Source organism: Fundulus heteroclitus, chromosome 1, assembly GCF_011125445.2.
Source record: "Fundulus heteroclitus isolate FHET01 chromosome 1, MU-UCD_Fhet_4.1, whole genome shotgun sequence".
In the NCBI taxonomy this organism is placed as follows: domain Eukaryota; kingdom Metazoa; phylum Chordata; class Actinopteri; order Cyprinodontiformes; family Fundulidae; genus Fundulus; species Fundulus heteroclitus.
The window spans coordinates 23,653,738-23,673,409 of record NC_046361.1 but is presented as its reverse complement, the minus strand read 5'-3'; the positions used below and the strand labels follow the sequence as shown (position 1 = coordinate 23,673,409).

The 19,672-nt window shown below is 38.9% G+C and overlaps 1 protein-coding gene across 1 annotated transcript; it reads right to left on the bottom strand.

Annotated features, from left to right (window-relative positions):
• Positions 1 to 14,250: 14,250 nt before the first annotated feature.
• LOC118563453 (rho-related GTP-binding protein RhoA-C-like) lies at positions 14,251 to 19,310 on the bottom strand. The gene is made up of 5 exons (XM_036138365.1): positions 19,124 to 19,310; positions 18,597 to 18,754; positions 16,268 to 16,388; positions 14,515 to 14,645; positions 14,251 to 14,424 (listed from the first exon to the last, which is right to left on the bottom strand). Exons 1-5 carry the CDS (start codon positions 19,266 to 19,268, stop codon positions 14,251 to 14,253), a joined length of 729 nt encoding a protein of 242 aa, XP_035994258.1. The 5' UTR covers positions 19,269 to 19,310.
• Between the last annotated feature and the right edge of the window lie 362 nt (positions 19,311 to 19,672).

The window sequence follows — 19,672 nt, the reverse complement described above, 5'->3', positions numbered from 1 at the left end:
AATTTGATCACCATGTCCTCTGTGAAGTAGGCGGAGCCTGAAAGCTCAGCAAAGGTGATTCTATCTACACAATTCCATAGTTTTTCAGGTAGTAAAAAAGCTCCCTGGCACCAGGGTGTCAGATACTGGATGGTGTTCAGCCTGAGATGATGAACAGCTCTGGATATTGTTGAACTGCCACAATTGACACACCTCTTGTTTCTCTGGTCGAGGGAACACTGTGATTCAAAGTGTGACCACTGCTGGGATGAGAGCCAGCTCCTCTTAGCCTGAGGCTATAGATTGAGTTAGTGATGGATGAATGGACCCCTTTCTCCACAAGCCATACCTAAACTGTCCCTCGGGTTGTCCACAGAGAAGCACATGAGGACTACATCAGTGTCTGGATAGGAAAGAGGCCTCAGTCGGTCATAGTCTTCCTGACCAGCTGTCCCAAAGGGCCAGTTGCAACCTGATAAAAGCAAATGAGTAAATTACAAAAAACAAAAAAGTAACTTTCTGTAAGACTTACATAAAAATCACATGGTATTACAATGTGTATGATAATGGTTTGGTGTGTTTCAATATTCATTTTTTCTACCTTCTTTTGTATGAATATCTTAATTTGCTTTTGTATGTGTGTGATTTTTTTAGTTTTGTTTTTTAATTAAGCTGTATGCAAATGAAATTTCGTTCTGTACGCACTCTGTGCATACAAATGACAATAAAGTTTGTCTAAGTCTAATTAGTGTTGCGCCGATGCCATTTTTTGGCCCCAATACGATACCTGATACCTGGCTGTGCAGTAATAATAATTGAACTTTAGTGATCTCACAATGGAGAAATTCACTTCTGCTGCCACTGTGCGGCGCCTGGGGAGCAATTGGGGGTTAAGGGTCTTGCTCAGGGACCCGGAATGGCAGCTTGTGGGAATTTAACTCAGAACCTCTGGGACCAAAGCTCTGTGCTCTAACCACTAGGCCACCACTCCCCACAAAAGTATTGGCCGATACCATACCGATACCATCTGTTTGAAATTGATGTGTGTGTGTATATGAAGAACTGCATACTACTTAGCAGGGACGTGCAGAGGGGGGGGCAGAGGGGGTAGAGGGGGCTTGAGCACCTGCCCCTTTGCCCCCTTGATGCCCAAAGTGTTTTTCTGTGTGTATGTGCGTTTGTGTGTATGTCCAAAATAATAATAATTTAGATCTACCGTGCCACGGTAACCGTGGCCGGTTGCATGATCCACATAACATGCCACACTCTTCCCTTCTTCTCCTTTCGCAGCTCCGTGGCTGCTGCTGCCGCTGTCTGACTGCCTGCCCCTTTAAATCGGCAGCACACGTGACTGTGCTCTCTGCTTTTTTTTAAACTCCACTCTCATTGGTTGTACTGCCTTAAATTCCGCCTTCCCTCTTTCTGGTTTCTAGCGCGTGTGTGTGTGTGCCTGTTTGCTTGGAGCGCAAGATTTAAATTTCGATTCATACTTCTTTCGATTCACAATTAATACTAGACAGCAAAACTAGTCCCAGTTAAAAAACTAAATATTATTTGCACTAAAATAGGTGAAAGCTGCTGAGTGCAGTTCTGTAAAGAAGCAGGAGAGACTGTTTGGATTTGTGGAACTTGAGAAACGTAAGTAACCAACGTTAGCATCTCAAAATAGCATTTAATTCTGAAGTATAATGCATTTATCAACAAAAACCTAATCTCTTTTATAAAACTAAATATTCTGTGCCAGGCAGGAGTTCTGAAAAAGAAAAGGTGAGGGTTTCCTTTTTACCATATTTTGTTGTTATTGTTGCTTTCATTGATTGTTGACCCTTTGAGGCAGTTCAGGCATAAATAGCAGGTGTTATTTCTTTTACATAATATACAGTATAAGAACACTAGATGCCGCCTAAACAACTGCTATATTTTGTTTAGACTAATTAGGATTCCACATAATAATAGTGTTATTTATTTTACAATTTCTACTTCTAGAATTAGATTAAAGACAAATAAAACCGAGGAACACCATTTACATTGGTTTTATTGTACAAAGGTTTCCACACTGTCTATTAGTAAATGAGTACAAACCAGAGGCAGAGCTAGACATTCTCATGACCAGGGATTTAGTCCACAATATATTTTATCATTACGAGGGTCATTTGATAACCTGACGCCGCCAGATAGATTTGCTTCGCATATCCATCTGTTGAAGTAATTTTGGGAAGGGGCGAAAATACTGGTTAGCTGATTGGCCTATGTTGGTGATAGACGGGCCAAATAAACCAATCAGATCAACAAAGCATATGACGTACTCGTACTCAACATGCTTTGTCGTCGCTCGTAACAGAGCGACGACGAAAACACAACCACAAGCCAAGCTACTCTTGCTGCTGCAGGTAAAGGCTCGTTAGCTCAGCAAAGAAATACTCTGTAATTCCGATAAAACTTGATCGATAGCCACGCTAACGCTACTTTCATCGGCTGAAGCCGCCATGTTTTTTAGACTGAACTGTCGATCTTCTCGTTGCGTCACACCTCGACTCGCCTCAAAGCCAACGCTGATTGGACGTTCGTTTGGTGAACGGCTCCAAATGTTCTTTAACGGAGAGTAGCCAGACTGATCTGCGAGTGAAACCTTGAAAGCTCGCGAGATCAGGATGGTCTCTGCGAGGCTAGTAATTTGGTACACCAAAAAAGTAAAAATTATTTAATCTGTTGATGTGGTCGCAAAATTAATTTAATATAGGCTTTTACATATCTTAAAGTTTAATCTGCTGTTGTTTAAAAGTCTTACTAGTATATGCCACTAGTATATTAATATGTTCTCATTTCAATGATGAAATGGACAACCACTCATGTAACAGATCAGTTTTGGTGTCACCAAACTTACTCAAAGTGCAGTATTGGGTCCTTCATGCTCCTTATGTATTAAGATTTACTGCACATTTAAACATTGACAACTCACTATTGTTAGGGAAATAATTAGTTGTCTGAGAGGATGTAGGTAAGGAGAAGCTGTTATCTACACTTCAGATATATGATGTAAGAAATGTGTTTTGAATGCTAAGATAAATTACATAAAATGGGCTACACAGACCAACTACAACCCAATTGTACATTTGTTAAAGTTTGAATTTAATATTTGAAATGCTGTCAGTGTCAGGGACACTTAAAGTAAATACAATACATTTATTTGCAGTCCCTTGAATGTATGTTTGCTGTTTTATGATGCAGACAGAGTATCTTTGATTAAAAAAAGAATAAGGGTGGGGTTTATCTCTGCACATTTCTATATCTTCAAAAGAAAATACAGGATAAATCTAGACAACAGACATATTTTTGAATATATTTGGTTTAATAGGTCCGCATTTACTGTCTGTCTCTGTTTCTGGTCAAATGCAAACTTTTTCAAAGTGGGAAAAAGTCCCAATGTGACATTCATCAGATCCAGTGATGCTTTACAGATAAACAAACAGCATCTAGTGTGTGTTCGTGCTTATTAAACTTGTATAAATGTAGCAAATAATGCTGCCTTTTCTCTTTAGACAGGCGAAACGTGTCCTGATGCTCAAATCAAGCATCAAAAAATAGGAGCATGCACATTGCGTAGGACCAATGAAGCTTTGGACCAATAGTGTCCCTACCAAAGTTCAAATCAAACCTACGCCCTTGATTCCATGTTACATTCTTTATAGTATGTGTTGGTACATTTCAGCCGGTTGTATAGCAAGGTATGTTTCTGTATCGTGTTTTAAATCCGTGCCCCATGTGCCCTCTTTTAACTTTGAGCACCTGCCCCTCCAACGGTCTCTGCACGGCCCTGCTACTTAGGGTAGTAGAACTTTTAATTACCTACCTGGAATGAGTGACAATAGTTGAATAAACGTTTGGCTCTCAAAGGCCAAAAATGTGCAACATTCGTCAAATTATAACATGTATAATAGTAGTGCAACAGTAAGACAGTAAAATTACATTAATAATTGAATAATCTCTTTTAAACCCTGAGTTTTGGCTCTCAAATACCAAAATAGTGCAACATTCATGAACTTATATAACATATATAATACTAGTCGGGAGAGAGAAGGCTGCGTTCAAGTGACACACAAACATCAAAATGGTATCAGTGCCCTATTTGTTGGTACTCACCGATACCGATACCACCATTTTAGTGCTGGATCGGGGCCCCGTCCGATACTGGTATCGGTATCGGCGCAACACTATTTTTAACAATAGGAAAGGTGGTTTTATTAATAACATAACCATATAGAAAAACTGATAAATTGTTCAAAAATAATGAAGAGTTCCTCATAATTTTTTTTTTTTATATAATCTGCTCTGAAACCGCAGACTGGCGACCTGTCCAGGTTGTACCCTGCCTCTCGCCCATTGAAATGCTGGAGATAGGCATTTGGACTCCGAATAAAATGTTAGGAGATGAATGTGAAAAGGATACACGCATATTACCAACAGAAATAAACCAATCGCAATAAACAGAATCCCTTACCGTTTTCCCATCTACTTCAATATCAGCCACATAGTTCTCAAACACTGTTGGCACGTAGACTTCTGGGAAATGGTCTTTAGTGAAAACAATGAGCAGACAGGTCTTCCCGCAAGAGCCGTCCCCAACGATCACCAGCTTCTTCCTAAGGTTAGCCATCTCTGGAAAATACAGCCAAAACTGAATTACAGTAGATGAAAAGGTAACCAAAACCCAATCCAGACAATACTTTCTCTTGATTAAGATATATAAAATAACACTTTTGATGCTTTAACAAACGATTACCCCAGGCACAGCAGCTGTCACGCGATTTCAGTCTAACCCAGAAGTAAACGGCCGGTTGAAGATTCAAACCAAATACATTCCTGAGCTACGTTGTAAATCGTCTTAAGGGCTGGTGTGGGCAAATGCAGGCTTGTCAAACCAGACGACACTTTGCAGCAAAGCTAACTTGAGCCATCTAAACTCTGATATTCACAGTTTTCTCTCCTGAATCTAACATGTTTTTCCTCACCCTTGTCCTACCTGGGAGACTGAAGTGACGCTCTTCCCTGTCGCTGGAGAAGATCTCAGTGAAGTGAGTTAACAGGATGTGTATCTTCGCTGTTCTACCTGAAAGACTGGAAAACTCAGCCCGCCTCCTTGTGTCATTTGTTGGCAGGACCTCACACATTTTACCTGTGTTATTAACTCTGTCAACTGCAGTCAGGCAAAAGCACTAAATCCACTTATTGTCCATCTGACAGCATCAACTTCCACAATGTCCATAGTGAAATAATACTGTATGAAATAATACAGTTGCCTTGTTCATTACATTCTCACAAACTCAATCAAAGAAAATAGTTCAATTTTAAGTTCACATTTGATAAGGATTTTGCTTTTCTGCTAAACTATGCAAGTTTTCTTTTTATTCTTCTATTTGTTTAATGGAATTTATTTTAAACTGCGGGTATCTGTATAATTTTACCAGAATGGAATAGGGTCCGACAAGATTGAATAATCTCACCTAATTATATACTTACGGGCCAGTTTATTAGGTACACCCATATAACTACCTACTGACACAAACAGGAAGTCAGCCATTCACATGGGAGCATTTGAGTGTATTAAGGCATCTAAATACATTGGCAGTGAAGGCAAGTTCCTGAAGCTTAAACTAAGCATAAGCATGAGGAAGAAAGGCAATTTGAGTGACTTTGAATGTGGCAATGTAAGTTCCAAACATGCTGCTCTTTGCATTTCATAAACTGCTGATCTACAGGGGATTTTCATGTCCAGCCTTCGCTTGGATTTACTGAGAGTGATCAGAAAAAGAGAAACAACTGGGAGAATGGTTAGATTGTAATAGTAATAAGTAATAGTAATATCATCTTTATTGTCATTGAGACATACATTGAAACATACATTACATTATTGGTACAAGATAACAGAAATGCCCGTTGTTAGGAAAAGTTCTCTCCTGAACCGCTGATAGCGTTCTGATATCGGATCAAGCACCTGTTCCTTGGGCTTTCTTGTTCAGCCCAGAGATGTCATGTTTGATTAAAAAAAAACTTTAGCTAAAACAGATAATTTGAACTATATGTAAGAGAATAGTCCCACCAGTTTGTGATTGTGAATAAAACTCTTGAAGCCAAGTCCTCCGTTGTGGGATGGAAAATGAAGCATTTGTTTGAAGGGCTGTAATCTCATACATGGCACACCAGAGAAAAACCAAGAGTGGCTGGAGCTACAAAATGACTGGAAAAATAAGAGAGGCAAGGAGATCCCTGTGTTTCTGCTGATGTTTACCCATTCAGGTAGCCCCCTTCAGAGTTTGCATATTTAGTTATTCACATCAACCCCTCTTGCAAGACCTTAATACAGCCGGTTTTATTCCAGTTATGCAGTGTGTTAAGCAAGATCTTGTTCAATGTCTCACACTATTGCTTCTGACAGGGTACACCTGTTTAAAATGAACAAACTAGTACCTTTGCTATGCCCTTATAAATGGTCTCTATAATACTAACTATATTACATGCGTCCTTTAAATGATTAAACCAGCACACTCATAACCTTTCTGTGGCACGACATGGGGTCCGGGCTAAAACTTGCCCATTTACAACTTCCACTGGAAATGGGGGAATAGTTTTTCCTGAAAATAAATTGTAACAGCTGTCTTGCCTCAGCACACAGATTCGGGTTCAGGGACAAACCACAGCCATCACAATTAAATATCAGATCAGCTATCTCTTGTACCTTTGGAATGCATCAGTTACACGTCCAGGAAGTGGGTTAACCCGGCAGTTAAAGGGTTAATTAAACACTGACCCCAATGTACAATAATGTCACATTAAAGAAAATAATTACCATCTGAAAAGTACAGCAATCATCCACACATTTAATGAAAGTGCAGTCACTTTTTAATATGGCAAATAAATATGGATTAGTGATTATTTACCTAATTTTGTTGGTTAGGTTAAGAAAACTGTGTGTTTTTGTAATCTATTTAGTAAAAAACTTGCCTAATATGGAGGGACAAGATTAATTCAATTCAATTCAATTTTATTTATATAGCGCCAAATCATGAAACATGTCATCTCAAGGCACTTTACAAAGTCAAGTTCAATCATATTATACAGATTGGGTCAGATTATACAGATTGGTCAAAAATTTCCTATATAAGGAAACCAGTTGATTGCATCAAAGTCCCGACAAGCAGCATTCACTCCTGGGGAACCGTAGAGCCACAGGAAGAGTCATCTGCATTGTACATGGCTTTGCTGCAATCCCTCATACTGAGCAAGCAGGAAGCGACAGTGGGAAGAAAAACCACCCATTAACGGGAAAAAAAAACCTCCGGCAGAACCGGGCTCAGTATGAACGGTCATCTGCCTCGACCGACTGGGGTTACAGAAGACAGAACAGAGACACAACAAGAGAAACAAAAAAGCACAGAAGCACACATTGATCTAGTGATCTGTTCTACATTAGATGGTAGTAGCAGGTGAGCCGTCTTCTCTGGATGATGTCACAGTTAACAGAACGCCAGACCAGGTGTACCTACTATGAAGAGAAAAGAGAGAGAACAGAAAGTTAAAGCAGAAATGACAACACATAATGCATAATTGAAGAACAGTAGAACTCAATATAGTGAGAAAATTAGATCCTGATATACTCCAGTAACCTAAGCCTATAGCAGTAAAACTATAAAGGTAGCTGAGAGTAACATGAGTCACTAGTTATAATTTTTGTCAAAAAGAAAAGTTTTAAGCCTAGTCTTAAAAGTAGACAGGGTGTCTGCCTCACGGACCAAAACTGGGAGTTGGTTCCACAGGAGAGGAGCCTGATAGCTAAAAGATCTGCCTCCCATTCTACTTCTAGAGACTCTAGGAACCACCAGCAGACCTGCAGTCTGAGAGCGAAGTGCTCTACCAGGAACATACGGGGTAATCAGAGCTCTGATATATGATGGAGCTTGATTATTAAGGGCTTTATACGTTAGAAGAAGAATTTTAAATTCTATTCTTGATTTAACAGGAAGCCAATGAAGGGAAGCTAAAATTGGAGAAATATGATCCCTCTTGTTGATTTTCATCAGAACTCTTGCTGCAGCATTTTGGATCAGCTGAAGGCTTTGAACTGCATTTTGTGGACTTCCTGATAGTAAAGAATTACAATAGTCCAGCCTTGAAGTAACAAATGCATGGACTAGTTTTTCAGCATCACTCCTGGACAGAATGTTTCTAATTCTGGCGATATTCCGGAGGTGAAAAAAGGAAACTCTGGAAACCTGTTTAATATGGGATTTAAATGACATGTCTTGGTCAAAAATAACACCAAGATTTTTTACTTTATTACCAGAGGCCAGGTTAATGCCACTCAGATTAAGTGATTGGTTAAGAAGTTTATTTTTTGAGGACTCTGGCCCAAAGATTAAAACTTCGGTCTTGTCAGAATTTAGATGCAGGAAATTTAAAGTCATCCAGCTTTTGATGTCATCAAGACATGACTGCAGTCGAAGTAATTGATTGGATTCATCAGGATTTATGGATAAATATAGCTGAGTATCATCAGCATAACAGTGGAAATTAATCCCATGCTGTCTGATAATTTTGCCTATCGGAAGCATATATATAGTAAAGAGAATTGGTCCAAGGACTGAACCCTGTGGTACTCCACAGGTGACCCTAGAGTTTGAGGAAGATTTATTATTAACATGAACAAATTGGAATCTGTCTGACAGATAAGATTTAAACCAGCCTAATGCTTTCCCCTTAATCCCTACAGTATGTTCAAGTCTTTGTAGGAGAATATTGTGATCAACTGTATCAAACGCAGCACTGAGATCTAACAGGACAAGTATAGACACAAGTCCATTATCTGAGGCCATGAGAATATCATTAGTGACCTTCACCAGAGCTGTTTCAGTGCTATGATGAGCTCTGAAGCCTGACTGAAACTCCTCAAGTAGGTCATTACTTTGTAAATGTTCACAAAGTTGATTAGCAACTACTTTCTCAAGAATTTTAGATAAGAAAAGAAGATTAGATATAGGTCTGTAATTTACTAACTCATCTTGATCAAGAGAAGGTTTCTTAAGTAAAGGTTTAATAACAGCTACTTTCAAAACCTGTGGTACATATCCATTTACTAAGGATAGATTAATCATGTCTAAAATAGTGCCACTGATCAAAGGGAATATGTCCTTAAACAACTTGGTTGGGATTGGGTCTAACATACAGGTAGAAGGTTTAGATGAAGCTAAAATTTTAGATAGCTCAGAAAGCTCTACTGCTTCTAAACAGTTCAAACACTGCGCAGATTCTAAAGATTCCTCCAATGCTGCCTCACTTACTGAGGACGAGGTAATCATGTTTGGGAGGATGCCAATTATTTTATTTTTAATGGCATCAATTTTATTTATGAAGAATCCCATAAAATCATTACTACTAAGAGCTAAGGGAATGGATGGATCAACAGAGCTGTGGCTCTGGGTAAGTTTGGCAACTGTACTAAAGAGAAATCTAGGATTATTTTTATTCTCTTCAATTAATGATGAAAAATATGCTACTCTAACTCTGCGGAGGGTCTTGTTATACAACAATAGTCTGTCCCTCCAGATTAAGTAGGATTCCTCTTGGTGTGTAGAGCGCCATTTTCTCTCCAATTTCCTAACATTGTGCTTCAAGGAACGCAGCTCTGAATTAAACCAAGGAGCCAGCTTCCTGTGAATAATCACCTTCTTTTTCAAGGGAGCTACATTGTCTAATGCAGAACGCAATGAGGAAGTCACATTGTTAGCAAAGGTATCGATTTGTGAATGGGAAGAAACAGCAATGCTGCCATCTACAGGGCATTTCTGCAATACTGAGGATATTAAGAAGGGGACAGACTCTTTAAGTTTTGACACAGCATTATCCGATAAAAATCTACTATAATGGAACCCTCTTTTGGGGGTGGAGAATTCAGTTAGATTAAACTCAAATGTTATTAAAAAATGATCAGACAGGACAGGGTTGTGAGAGAATACTGTTAATTCTTCACAATCAATGCCATATGTCAGAACAAGGTCTAAAGTATGGAGCCGAGAGTGCGTCGGTTTATGCACATTTTGAACAAAACCAATTGAATCTAGGATAGTTTTAAAGGCTACACTAAGGTTATCACATTCAGTGTCAACATGGATGTTAAAATCACCCACTATAATAACCTTATCAGTATTTAACACCAAATCAGATAAGAAATCTGACAACTCATCCAAAAACTGAGTGTAAGGGCCTGGTGGACGATACAAAACAACAAACAGAAGAGGTTTTATTGCTTTGCAGTTTGGATGAGGGAAACTGAGGGTTAAATGTTCAAAAGAACTGTAATTATTAGTTGGCCTGGGACTAATTAATAAATCAGACTGAAAGATAGTTGCCACTCCTCCTCCTCTTCCCACAGATCTGGGAATGTGGAAATTTGAATAACTGGAGGGGGTTGACTCATTTATACTAACGTAGTCCTCTTGTAGCCAGGTTTCTGTGAGACAAAACAAATCAATCTGATTATCAGAAATCAATTCATTAACTAACAAAGTCTTTGGAGGGAGAGACCTTATATTTAATAGACCACATTTTATTATTTTATTTTTAGGTTCAAGGTGAACCATATTGATTTTTATTAGGTTTTTATGATTTGTTCCTTTTAGATCAGTTTTTGATCTGTTAAGTTTTGGCCGTGGGAAAGACACCGTCTCAATAGGATAATGGGTGGGTAACAGTACAGAAGCTGCAGAGAGGTGTGTTAAACTACGGCTCTGCTTCCTGGTCTGGACCCTGGGTTGTCAGCATTTAGGAGAACTAATAAATCCGGCCAGATTCCTAGAAAGAAGAGCTGCACCATCCAAAGTAGGATGGATGCCGTCTCTCCGGATCAGACCAGGTTTTCCCCAGAAAGTTCTCCAGTTATCAATGTAGCCCACGTCGTTTTCTGGACACCACCTAGACAACCAGCGGTTGAATGATGACATGCGGCTAAACATGTCATCACTGGTCAGATCAGGCAGGGGACCAGAGAAAATTACAGAGTCCGACATAGTTTTAGCAAACTCACAAACCGAAGCAACACCAACTTTGGTGACCTCTGATCGGCGTGACCGGGTGTCATTACCGCCAGCGTGAATAACAATTTTGCGGTATTTACGCTTATCCTTAGCCAGTAGTTTTAGGTAGGATTCTATGTCGCCTGTTCTGGCCCCTGGTAGGCATTTAACTATGGTCCCTGGTTTCTTTAGTGCCACATTTCTCATTATGGAGCTGCCAATAATTAAGGTCGGCTCCTCGGCGAGATTGTCGCTCAGAGGGGAAAATTTATTAGAAACGCAGATGGGTTGGTGGTGATCTGGGGTCTGTAATCTAGAGCTATGCTTCCTACGAACTGTCACCCAGCCAGCCTGGTTACCAGGCTGCTCGGGTGCTACTGCTTTAGGTTCGCTACGTGAAGTTACTCTATGCGGCTCCGCGCTAGCAAAAGAGCGGCTATCAGCTGGTTTTTCAACAGCACGGAGCCGGGTCTCCAATTCTGACACCCTCGCCTCCAAAGCTACAAAAACACTACATTTATTACATGTACCATCATCACTAAAGGAGGCAGAGGAATAACTGAACATCTGACACAGAGAGCAGCAGATAGGAGACTTAGTCAGAGCCGGAGAAGCCATTATGAGGCTAAGGCTTGGCTAGCGCTAGGCTAACGCTAGGCTAAAGCTAAGCTAACGCCCTGTTATCACGCCAAAGAACAAACCGTGTGAAACACGAGGAGTTCCCAAACGTGATGAGCAGCCACAGACAATGTTTTAAAAGTGCTTATGTTTGGAAACAGATGTTACAGCAAAGAGGTTTAAAGATAAAAAGCGAGAGAGCCTGGAGCAAAGCTCCGTCGTTCACACAGCAACAACAGGAAGTGACGCAATACGCCTTACCGCAAACAGCATTATATACATAAACATTATTATATGAATAAAAAATGTGAATTTACCCTGAAATAAACAAATATATCATTAAGTAATGAACAATACCTTTAAAAATACATTTTAAATAAAAAATGTCATTCAATAATTTAATTGAGGGTGGGGGTGCCCTTTTTCTTCCTTGCCCACAAGTGCCCTTTTGGTATTTTTTTATTAATTAATAAAATTTAAATAAAAAGAATATATATATATATATATATATATATATATATATATATATATATATATATATATATATATATATATATATATATATACTATATATTATATATATTATTATTTTTTTTTTCCATACTCCCTCTTCTGATATCAAATGAAATCGTTAATAATGCTATTAAATTATTAATAATGTTATTTGATAAAAGAAGTCACTTCTTTACCTTTTACCGTTTACCTCTGTGACCTGCACAGTTACTGCTTTACCTGGGAAGAAGCTGTCTTGCCTTGATACGTGAAGCAGCCAATCAGATGCCAGGGTCGCTACAGAAACCGCCCTGATCCTGCCGAGTGAGTTTGATGAGTTTTGACAGTTTAAATAATTTCATGATGAGTTTGCTGCAGAGGAGCTGTGAAATTAATAGTGTGAAATATTTATGTGTGTATTTAAATGAATTTATTTGCAAAATTGACAAGTATTTAACGTCATCATTTAAAATGTATATTTCATTATCTAATGGTACATTCAATTATTTGATGATGCATAAATAAATGATACATTTAATCATTTAACGGGACATGTAATTGTACTTTAATTTAATGGTACATTTATTTATTTCATGGTACATTTAATTATTTCATGACACATGTATTTATTCCACGGTACATTTAATAATCTTTATGGTAAATTTAAGGGAACATTTAATTATTTAATGGTACATTTATTTATTTCATGGTAAATTAACATTTATTTATTTCATGATATATTTATTAATCTAATTTTGTAATTTTTAAACCTTTATAGAATCAAGTAAGCTTTTTTGGTAAGTGTTCTTACTGGGTAAGGTACGATTCTTGTCATTAGTGATAAATGTATTCAGCAAAAAAGAAAGTAAACAAAAAACCTAAAACATTTCAAAAGAAGACGCTGATAAAAAAAAACAAAAACAGGACAAAATACAAACCTAAACTTGCAAAACTATACACACAATAAAAGGATGATCGAGTTGCCTAATTTAAACATGCTAGAAAAAACAGTCACATGAATAGATCAGCAGCCTGAGTCATGATGTGAAGACCATCGGCAATAAATTTGGCATGAGAACAAAAAGTCAGTATAGTAAAGTATTGACATGTATGACACATACTAATACACACAGAGAAGCACAAAAAAGAAAAAAAATTCAATTTAAAGACAAATCTGCTGTGTTTTTAACAAGAAGAAATGAAGAAACATGATGAGTGGACACTACAAATAAAAATAGATCAGAAATTAAACCTAACATTATTAATTTTAAAATTTTATTTGCACTTAAGTATCTGTGTATGGGTTGGTCTTTGTTTATGTTTCAAAATAAAATGATAAAAAGAACAAATGTCTCATTGGTAAACTGTGGCTCACATTTGCAGCGAGGAGTTGATTTCCAACTGTAACCAGAGCTGTGACTGAACTAATATTGCCATAATTATGCTCAACTCTGGATTCCGCTACACAATCATAATAACGGTAATTATTCTTATTATAATAGTGTTGGGAACAAAGGAGCAGTCTCAGTGCGCAAAGGCTGACTTGTAGGTAATTTTTCAATGTAACATCTTGACTCGTTTTAAAGATTTTAAAGTGCTTAAAGTGCTTCACAAAGTATGTGTGGTAACAGACTTCCTTATTAAAATATAGGACACATATTCATGTCATTACAATTATATGGTCTACATTACAATGATCATCATAAAGCTATAATTGAGCTTAACATAGCAGCCAGACACTTATATTTGGATTTGATTGTAGAACAAATCGGGTGTTATCAGAAAAACTTTTTATTTTCAGCCAGTTTCTTTAATGATGTCTTTTAAGAACCTGTTGGTTTGCTGTAATTCAACAAATATCCCACGAGGTGTGTATATGACTGCCTGCCTTCTGGGTATTCATACTGATTTATTTATCCAATTCCATGCAAAATGGGATGTGAGAAGTTAATGTGTGCAGTGACACATTCATATTCACATGTATGTGTGTCATACATGTATTATTGGTGTGCTGCAAGTTTCAGGGTTTCTCATTACCGTCAACGTTCAGTAAGGGAGTTGTTCACTCTTTCGCACATGGGTTAGGGTTTTTACTAATCTATAAAAGCACGCACAAGGACCTCTTCCCGCAGCTGTTGCCTGCCGATGCTGCCCTAATTGCCACTTCAAAGACTTCTCTTACGCCATCTTTGGTTTTGCTAGAACATTCCAGGTAGCTGTAGGCACCAATGCGATGAGCCATTTCTTTCCCCTCTTCAAATGTAACTGGCTCCTAGACACAAAGGAGACAAATATACTAAATAATCTTGAACTATGCAAAACAAAGAATAAATTAGTTAATTTATTAATGTAAATACTGTGCCTGTTTCGTTATAGCAAGCTTTCTTCTGGTTTGGTCATCATTGCGAAGGTCTTTGTTGAGCCCCACCAGGATTATTGGAACATTAGGACAGAAGTGTTTCACTTCAGGACTCCACTTTTTTAAAATATTTTCTGCAAAAAGTAAAGAAAAATTGTTAATGAATAACAACATGCGTCACTTTCTCCATTGTTCGAATGCTAACTAAATCTTAGTTATATCATTTGTAGCCCCAATGTCTAATTGCCACTTTTTGAGGGCTTTGTGGACCCCTTTGATCCTGAGGGTTAGCTTGTCTGCAGCTTAGGTTCCTGTTACGATCTCTCATGGCAAATTCAAGGATTCTGATAAATTGGCAGATCATATAAAGATGTGACCCTCGCCCAGATTCGGGAGACGATGGCACCCCGTGAAACTGGGCAGGATGGGAGCCAACCAAGTGTCTGGGGGTCAAGCCTCAGCTCCTGGGCTCACGGCTAGGCTCAACACAAAAAGCTGCAGGAAGCTTTTTCCATGATGGATCCTCACCTTCTGGGAGGAATGTTGGGACTAGGTATCATGCAAGCTTTACAGCAGGTGAGGGCAGGGTCCTTAGTCTGCTAATTTGCAGCAGCATAACATGGCTTTGGACACATGAAGTGTCACCAGTGAGCTGACATTCCCTGTTGGTGTGTGAAGTTGAGCGAAACCAGCAGATATATTTGGACTCATTTCTCTGCAGAGCTTAGGCCCTGGAACTTAACTCCTGGAGAGGGAGTTGAATCTCTCCTACTTTGGTATTGCTCATGGAGAGAGAACTTGGGAATATGACAGAGTACAAACAATCTGCCGTCTGTGTGTCTCTTATTTTGGGTTTTCTGGATGAGCAAGAGGCTTTCCTCTCTGCACCTTCAGTTTGTGACTGTTGTCTGTGCTGATGCACTAAACAGCATTTCAGGTTACCCGTCCTTCTTGGAGTGTCTGGATGGTGTCATGGAAGGGTGTCATCTGGGGATTCCATGGTGCTCCTGTTGGCAATGATGCTGTTACCTTGAGAGGTGTTTGCCCAGTATGAATCCTAGAGGTGTTTCGTTATTGGACCTCCATGATAGACATTGGATGTTCATTACAAACACCATTATTGAGCACTAGCTAGTTCAAAAGTGAAGTTGCTATCAGGACACTTTGGGCCAAAAGTCAATAACAGATTTTTAAATGGTATCGTCAGACCTGCAGGGTCGAATCCTGGATGCTCAGGCAAAGAAAGGGGCAGAATTGTCAAGGGATCACGGACTGGTAGTGAGTATCTGGTGCCCGGATGCTATAGATATAGACTGGAAAAAAGTTTGCCGACTTAGAAAGGTTAAACAGGGACTGTCCCAAGCTGTGTACAAACTGCAGATCTAGACTGAGGAAATTGTCAGTTGGGGAAAGGAAAACTTTAATTTGATCACCATGTCCTCCGTGAAGCAGGCGGAGCCTGAAAGCTCAGCAAAAGTGACTCTATCACCATTCCAGAGTTTCAGGTAGTAAAAAAGCTCCCTGGCACCAGGGTGTCAGATACTGGATGGTGTTCAGCCTTAGATGCTGACAGCGATATTGTTGGACTGCCACAATTGACACACCTCTCAATGGTCGAGGGAATACTGTGATTCATAGTGTGACACTGCTGGGATGAAAGACAGCTCCTCTTACCCCGAGGCGAGTGAGTGAGTGATGGATGGAGGGATAGTAGATGGAGTGATGGATGAATGGACTTTTCCTCCACAAACCATACCTAAACTGTCTGGGTTGTCCACATAGAAGCACATGAGGACTACATCAGTGCCTGCATAGGAAAGAGGCCTCAGTCGGTCATAGTCTCCCTGACCAGCTATGTCCCAAAGGCCCAGTTCCACCTGATAAAAGCAAATAAGTAAATTAAAAAACAAAAAAAGAACTTTCTGTAAGACTTACAGAAAAGTCACATGGTATTACAATGTGTATGATAATGGTTTGGTGTGTTTCAATATTCTTTTAAACAATTGTTTTCTACCTTCGTTTGTATGAATATCTTAATTTCCTTTTGTATGTGTGTGATTGTTTTTGTTTTGTTTTTATAAACAGGATTTTTTTTTTATTAATAACATAACTATTTACTAAAACTGATAATTTAAAAAAATAATGGAGAGTTCCTCATAATGTTTTTATAATCAGCTCTGAAATCTGAAGTTTAAGGGTCAACTTTCTCTATATGTATACTACCTGTAGTGCATTTCTTGTTAATAATGTTAAAATTGTTAATAACCACCAAACTTTTTCATGTCATGTAAAAACCACAAACTTAATTTTATTCTATCAGGATGTTGTGTGATACTCCAACAAAATGTAGTAAATGATTGTGAAGAGGAAGCTTAATAATTTTTGTTTATTCCATAGAGCGTGCCTTGCATCCACAGCTCTGTGAACAGATGGACACGCTACAAATCCAACATTGATGGACGAACGGCAAGAAGAAAGAGGAAATCCAGTTTTCCATTACTATGTAGGAGAAAGTGCTTTGGTCAGATGAGATGCAAACACACTGTATGTGTTGAAAAACTAACAGTTCAAATCACCCTGAACACATGATCACTATCAAGGTAGCACAATCCATAGATAGGGAAGCTGGTCAAAGTACGTAGATGGGGAGATGGACTGAGCCAAATACAAAACAATCCTGGGAGAAAACCTGCAATAAATGTTAGACTGGGGCGGAGATTCACTTTCAAGCTTACTGTAAACATCCAGCCAGGCCTACCACGGAATGGTTTAGATTTACGCATAATGATGTGCAAAGATGGCTCAGTCAAAGCCAAATTCTGTAGCAAGATTTGCAGACTGATGTTCGGAGACACACGGAGACGTTTTAGCTTTTAGTGTTATTTTTTTTTTTTTTTTTTTTTTTTTAACAAAAACATTTGATCTCTAGATGTTAAATTTAACAGAGATGCACCCCCAAAAGCTAGAGCAATAATTGAAGCAAAGGGCACTTCTATAAAGTAATTGGCTCTGAGGGGGTGAACACAAAAATGTGTCTCTGTCATGGTGCAGCCTTGTCTGCTGCACCATGCACATATTCAGGACACTTTTTACCCTCCATACACACCAGTCTCCTCTCCGCCTCAGTAATCACGCACACCTGTCAGCCTCCTTATTTAAGCTCCCTTCAGTTAGCTCTTCCCTGTCGGTTCATTCTGTTGGTTACTGTTATCTCCTGCTCATGACTGCTCGCCTTATCTTTTCCGTCCAGCCCAAGTCCCTTCATCTCCGCCTGCCTGCTGTGGTTCTGGTCCTGCTCTAACTCTGGTCCTGCAAGTATTCACCCAGTCGTGCTGCTAATCCTGCTGTGCTGCTATCGTGCTGTGGTTCTGGCTCCAAGTCTCCACCCTGCCGTGCTGCTGGTCTTGCTACCTCTGTGCTCCGGCTCCATCCTGCTTGCCAGCTTCAGCTATTAACAGCCTCCAGCTCCAGTCTGGTCTGGACTCTGGTCATTATCCTCCACCATTCAATAAACTCACAAAACTGAGTCCTATGTGTGTGGTTGTGTTCGGGTTCATCTAAAACCATGACAGACTCACGTTTAACATTTGTATTGCTTAAAAAAATATCAGTGCATCATTTAACTTTCAAATAATTTATATACTAATGTGTATTTGGACTGCGAACTAACAGGAGAAATAAACTAATACTAGATTGTATATTACATGGTATAGTTCATGTTTTTATGGCATGAAATGACAGCAGGTTCGGGGAGTTAGGGATTTGCTTTGCAGCAACAAGTACTGAAAAACAAAGAATTAATGGTTAGTTGATCTTTTGACCTAACAGGATAGAGAAGAAACCTGGAAATAATTTGATTATCTCTGTTTGAAATAATTAACTTCTGTAAAGGACAATGTTAAGAAATTGATTTTGATTGACCTAATATGGCAATCATGATTACTCCTAGGACTGCTCAACAGTTTATCATGACTTTAAAACTTAAAGTAATTTTGAAGTAACATTTGTAACCTCATCTTGCAAAATGTTTCATTTTTGTTTGTTTGTTTGCTCACTGACTCGGCTAGGGTGACGTCATCCCTTACCATTTTCCCATCAACTTTAATACTCGCCGCACAATTGTCAAACACAGTTGGAAGGTAGTCTTCGGGGACCTTGTCTGTGGTGAACACAATGAGCAGACGGGTCTTCCAACAAGATTCGTCCCCAACGATCACCAACTTCTTACTAATGTTAGACATCTCTGGAAAATACAACCAAAACGGAATTACAGTAGATGAAAAGGTAACCAAAACCCAACCCAAACACAATACTTTCTCTTGATTAAGATACAGAAAATAGCAACATTTTTGATGCTTTAGCCAAAGATTACCCCAGGCACAGCAGCTGTCACGCGATTTCAGTCTAACCCAGAAGTAAATGGCTGGCTGAAGATATAAACCAAATACATTCCTGAGCTATGTTGTATATCCTGTTAAGGTATGGCGCGGGGAAACGCAGGCTTGTCAAACCAGACGACACTTTGCAGCAAAGCTAACTTGAGCCATCTAAACTCTGATATTCACAGTTTTCTCTCCTGAATCTAACATGTTTTTCCTCACCCTTGTCCTACCTGGGAGACTGAAGTGACGCTCTTCCCTGTCGCTGGAGAAGATCTCAGTGAAGTGAGTTAACTGGATGTGTATCTTCGCTGTTCTACCTGAAAGACTGGTAGAACAGTCAACAAATGACACAAGGAGCCCTCCTCCCTGTGTCATTTGTTGGCAGGAACTTAAAACATTTCACCAGTGTTTTTTAACTCTGTCAACTGCAGTCTGGCAAAAGCACTTAATCACTAATTATCCATCTGACAGCATCAACTTCCACAATGTCTATAGTGAAATAATACAGTTGCCTAGTTGATTACATTCTCACAAACTCAAAGAAAATAGTTCAATGTTCAGTTCATATTTAATAAGGATATTGCATTTCTGATAAACTATGCAAGTTTTTCTTTGTATTATTCTATTTGTTTAATGGAATTTATTTTAAACTGCGGGTATCTGTATAATTTTACCAGAATGGAATAGGGTCCGACAAGATTGAATAATCTCACCTACTTATGTACTCACGGGCCAGTTTATTAGGTACACCCATATAACTACCTACTGACACAAACAGG

What these genes read in the sequence shown, in the direction of transcription:
- LOC118563453 (XM_036138365.1), bottom strand. Translation starts at nt 19,268, where the DNA reads ATGACACAGGGAGGAGGGCTCCTTGTGTCATTTGTTGACTGTTCTACC. An exon ending in GCGTCACTTCAGTCTCCCAG is followed by an intron (nt 18,755 to 19,123) that starts GTAGGACAAGGG and finishes TGTATTTTCCAG; the next exon opens with AGATGTCTAACATTAGTAAG. An exon ending in TTAAAGTTGATGGGAAAATG is followed by an intron (nt 16,389 to 18,596) that starts GTAAGGGATGAC and finishes TGCTTTTATCAG; the next exon opens with GTGGAACTGGGCCTTTGGGA.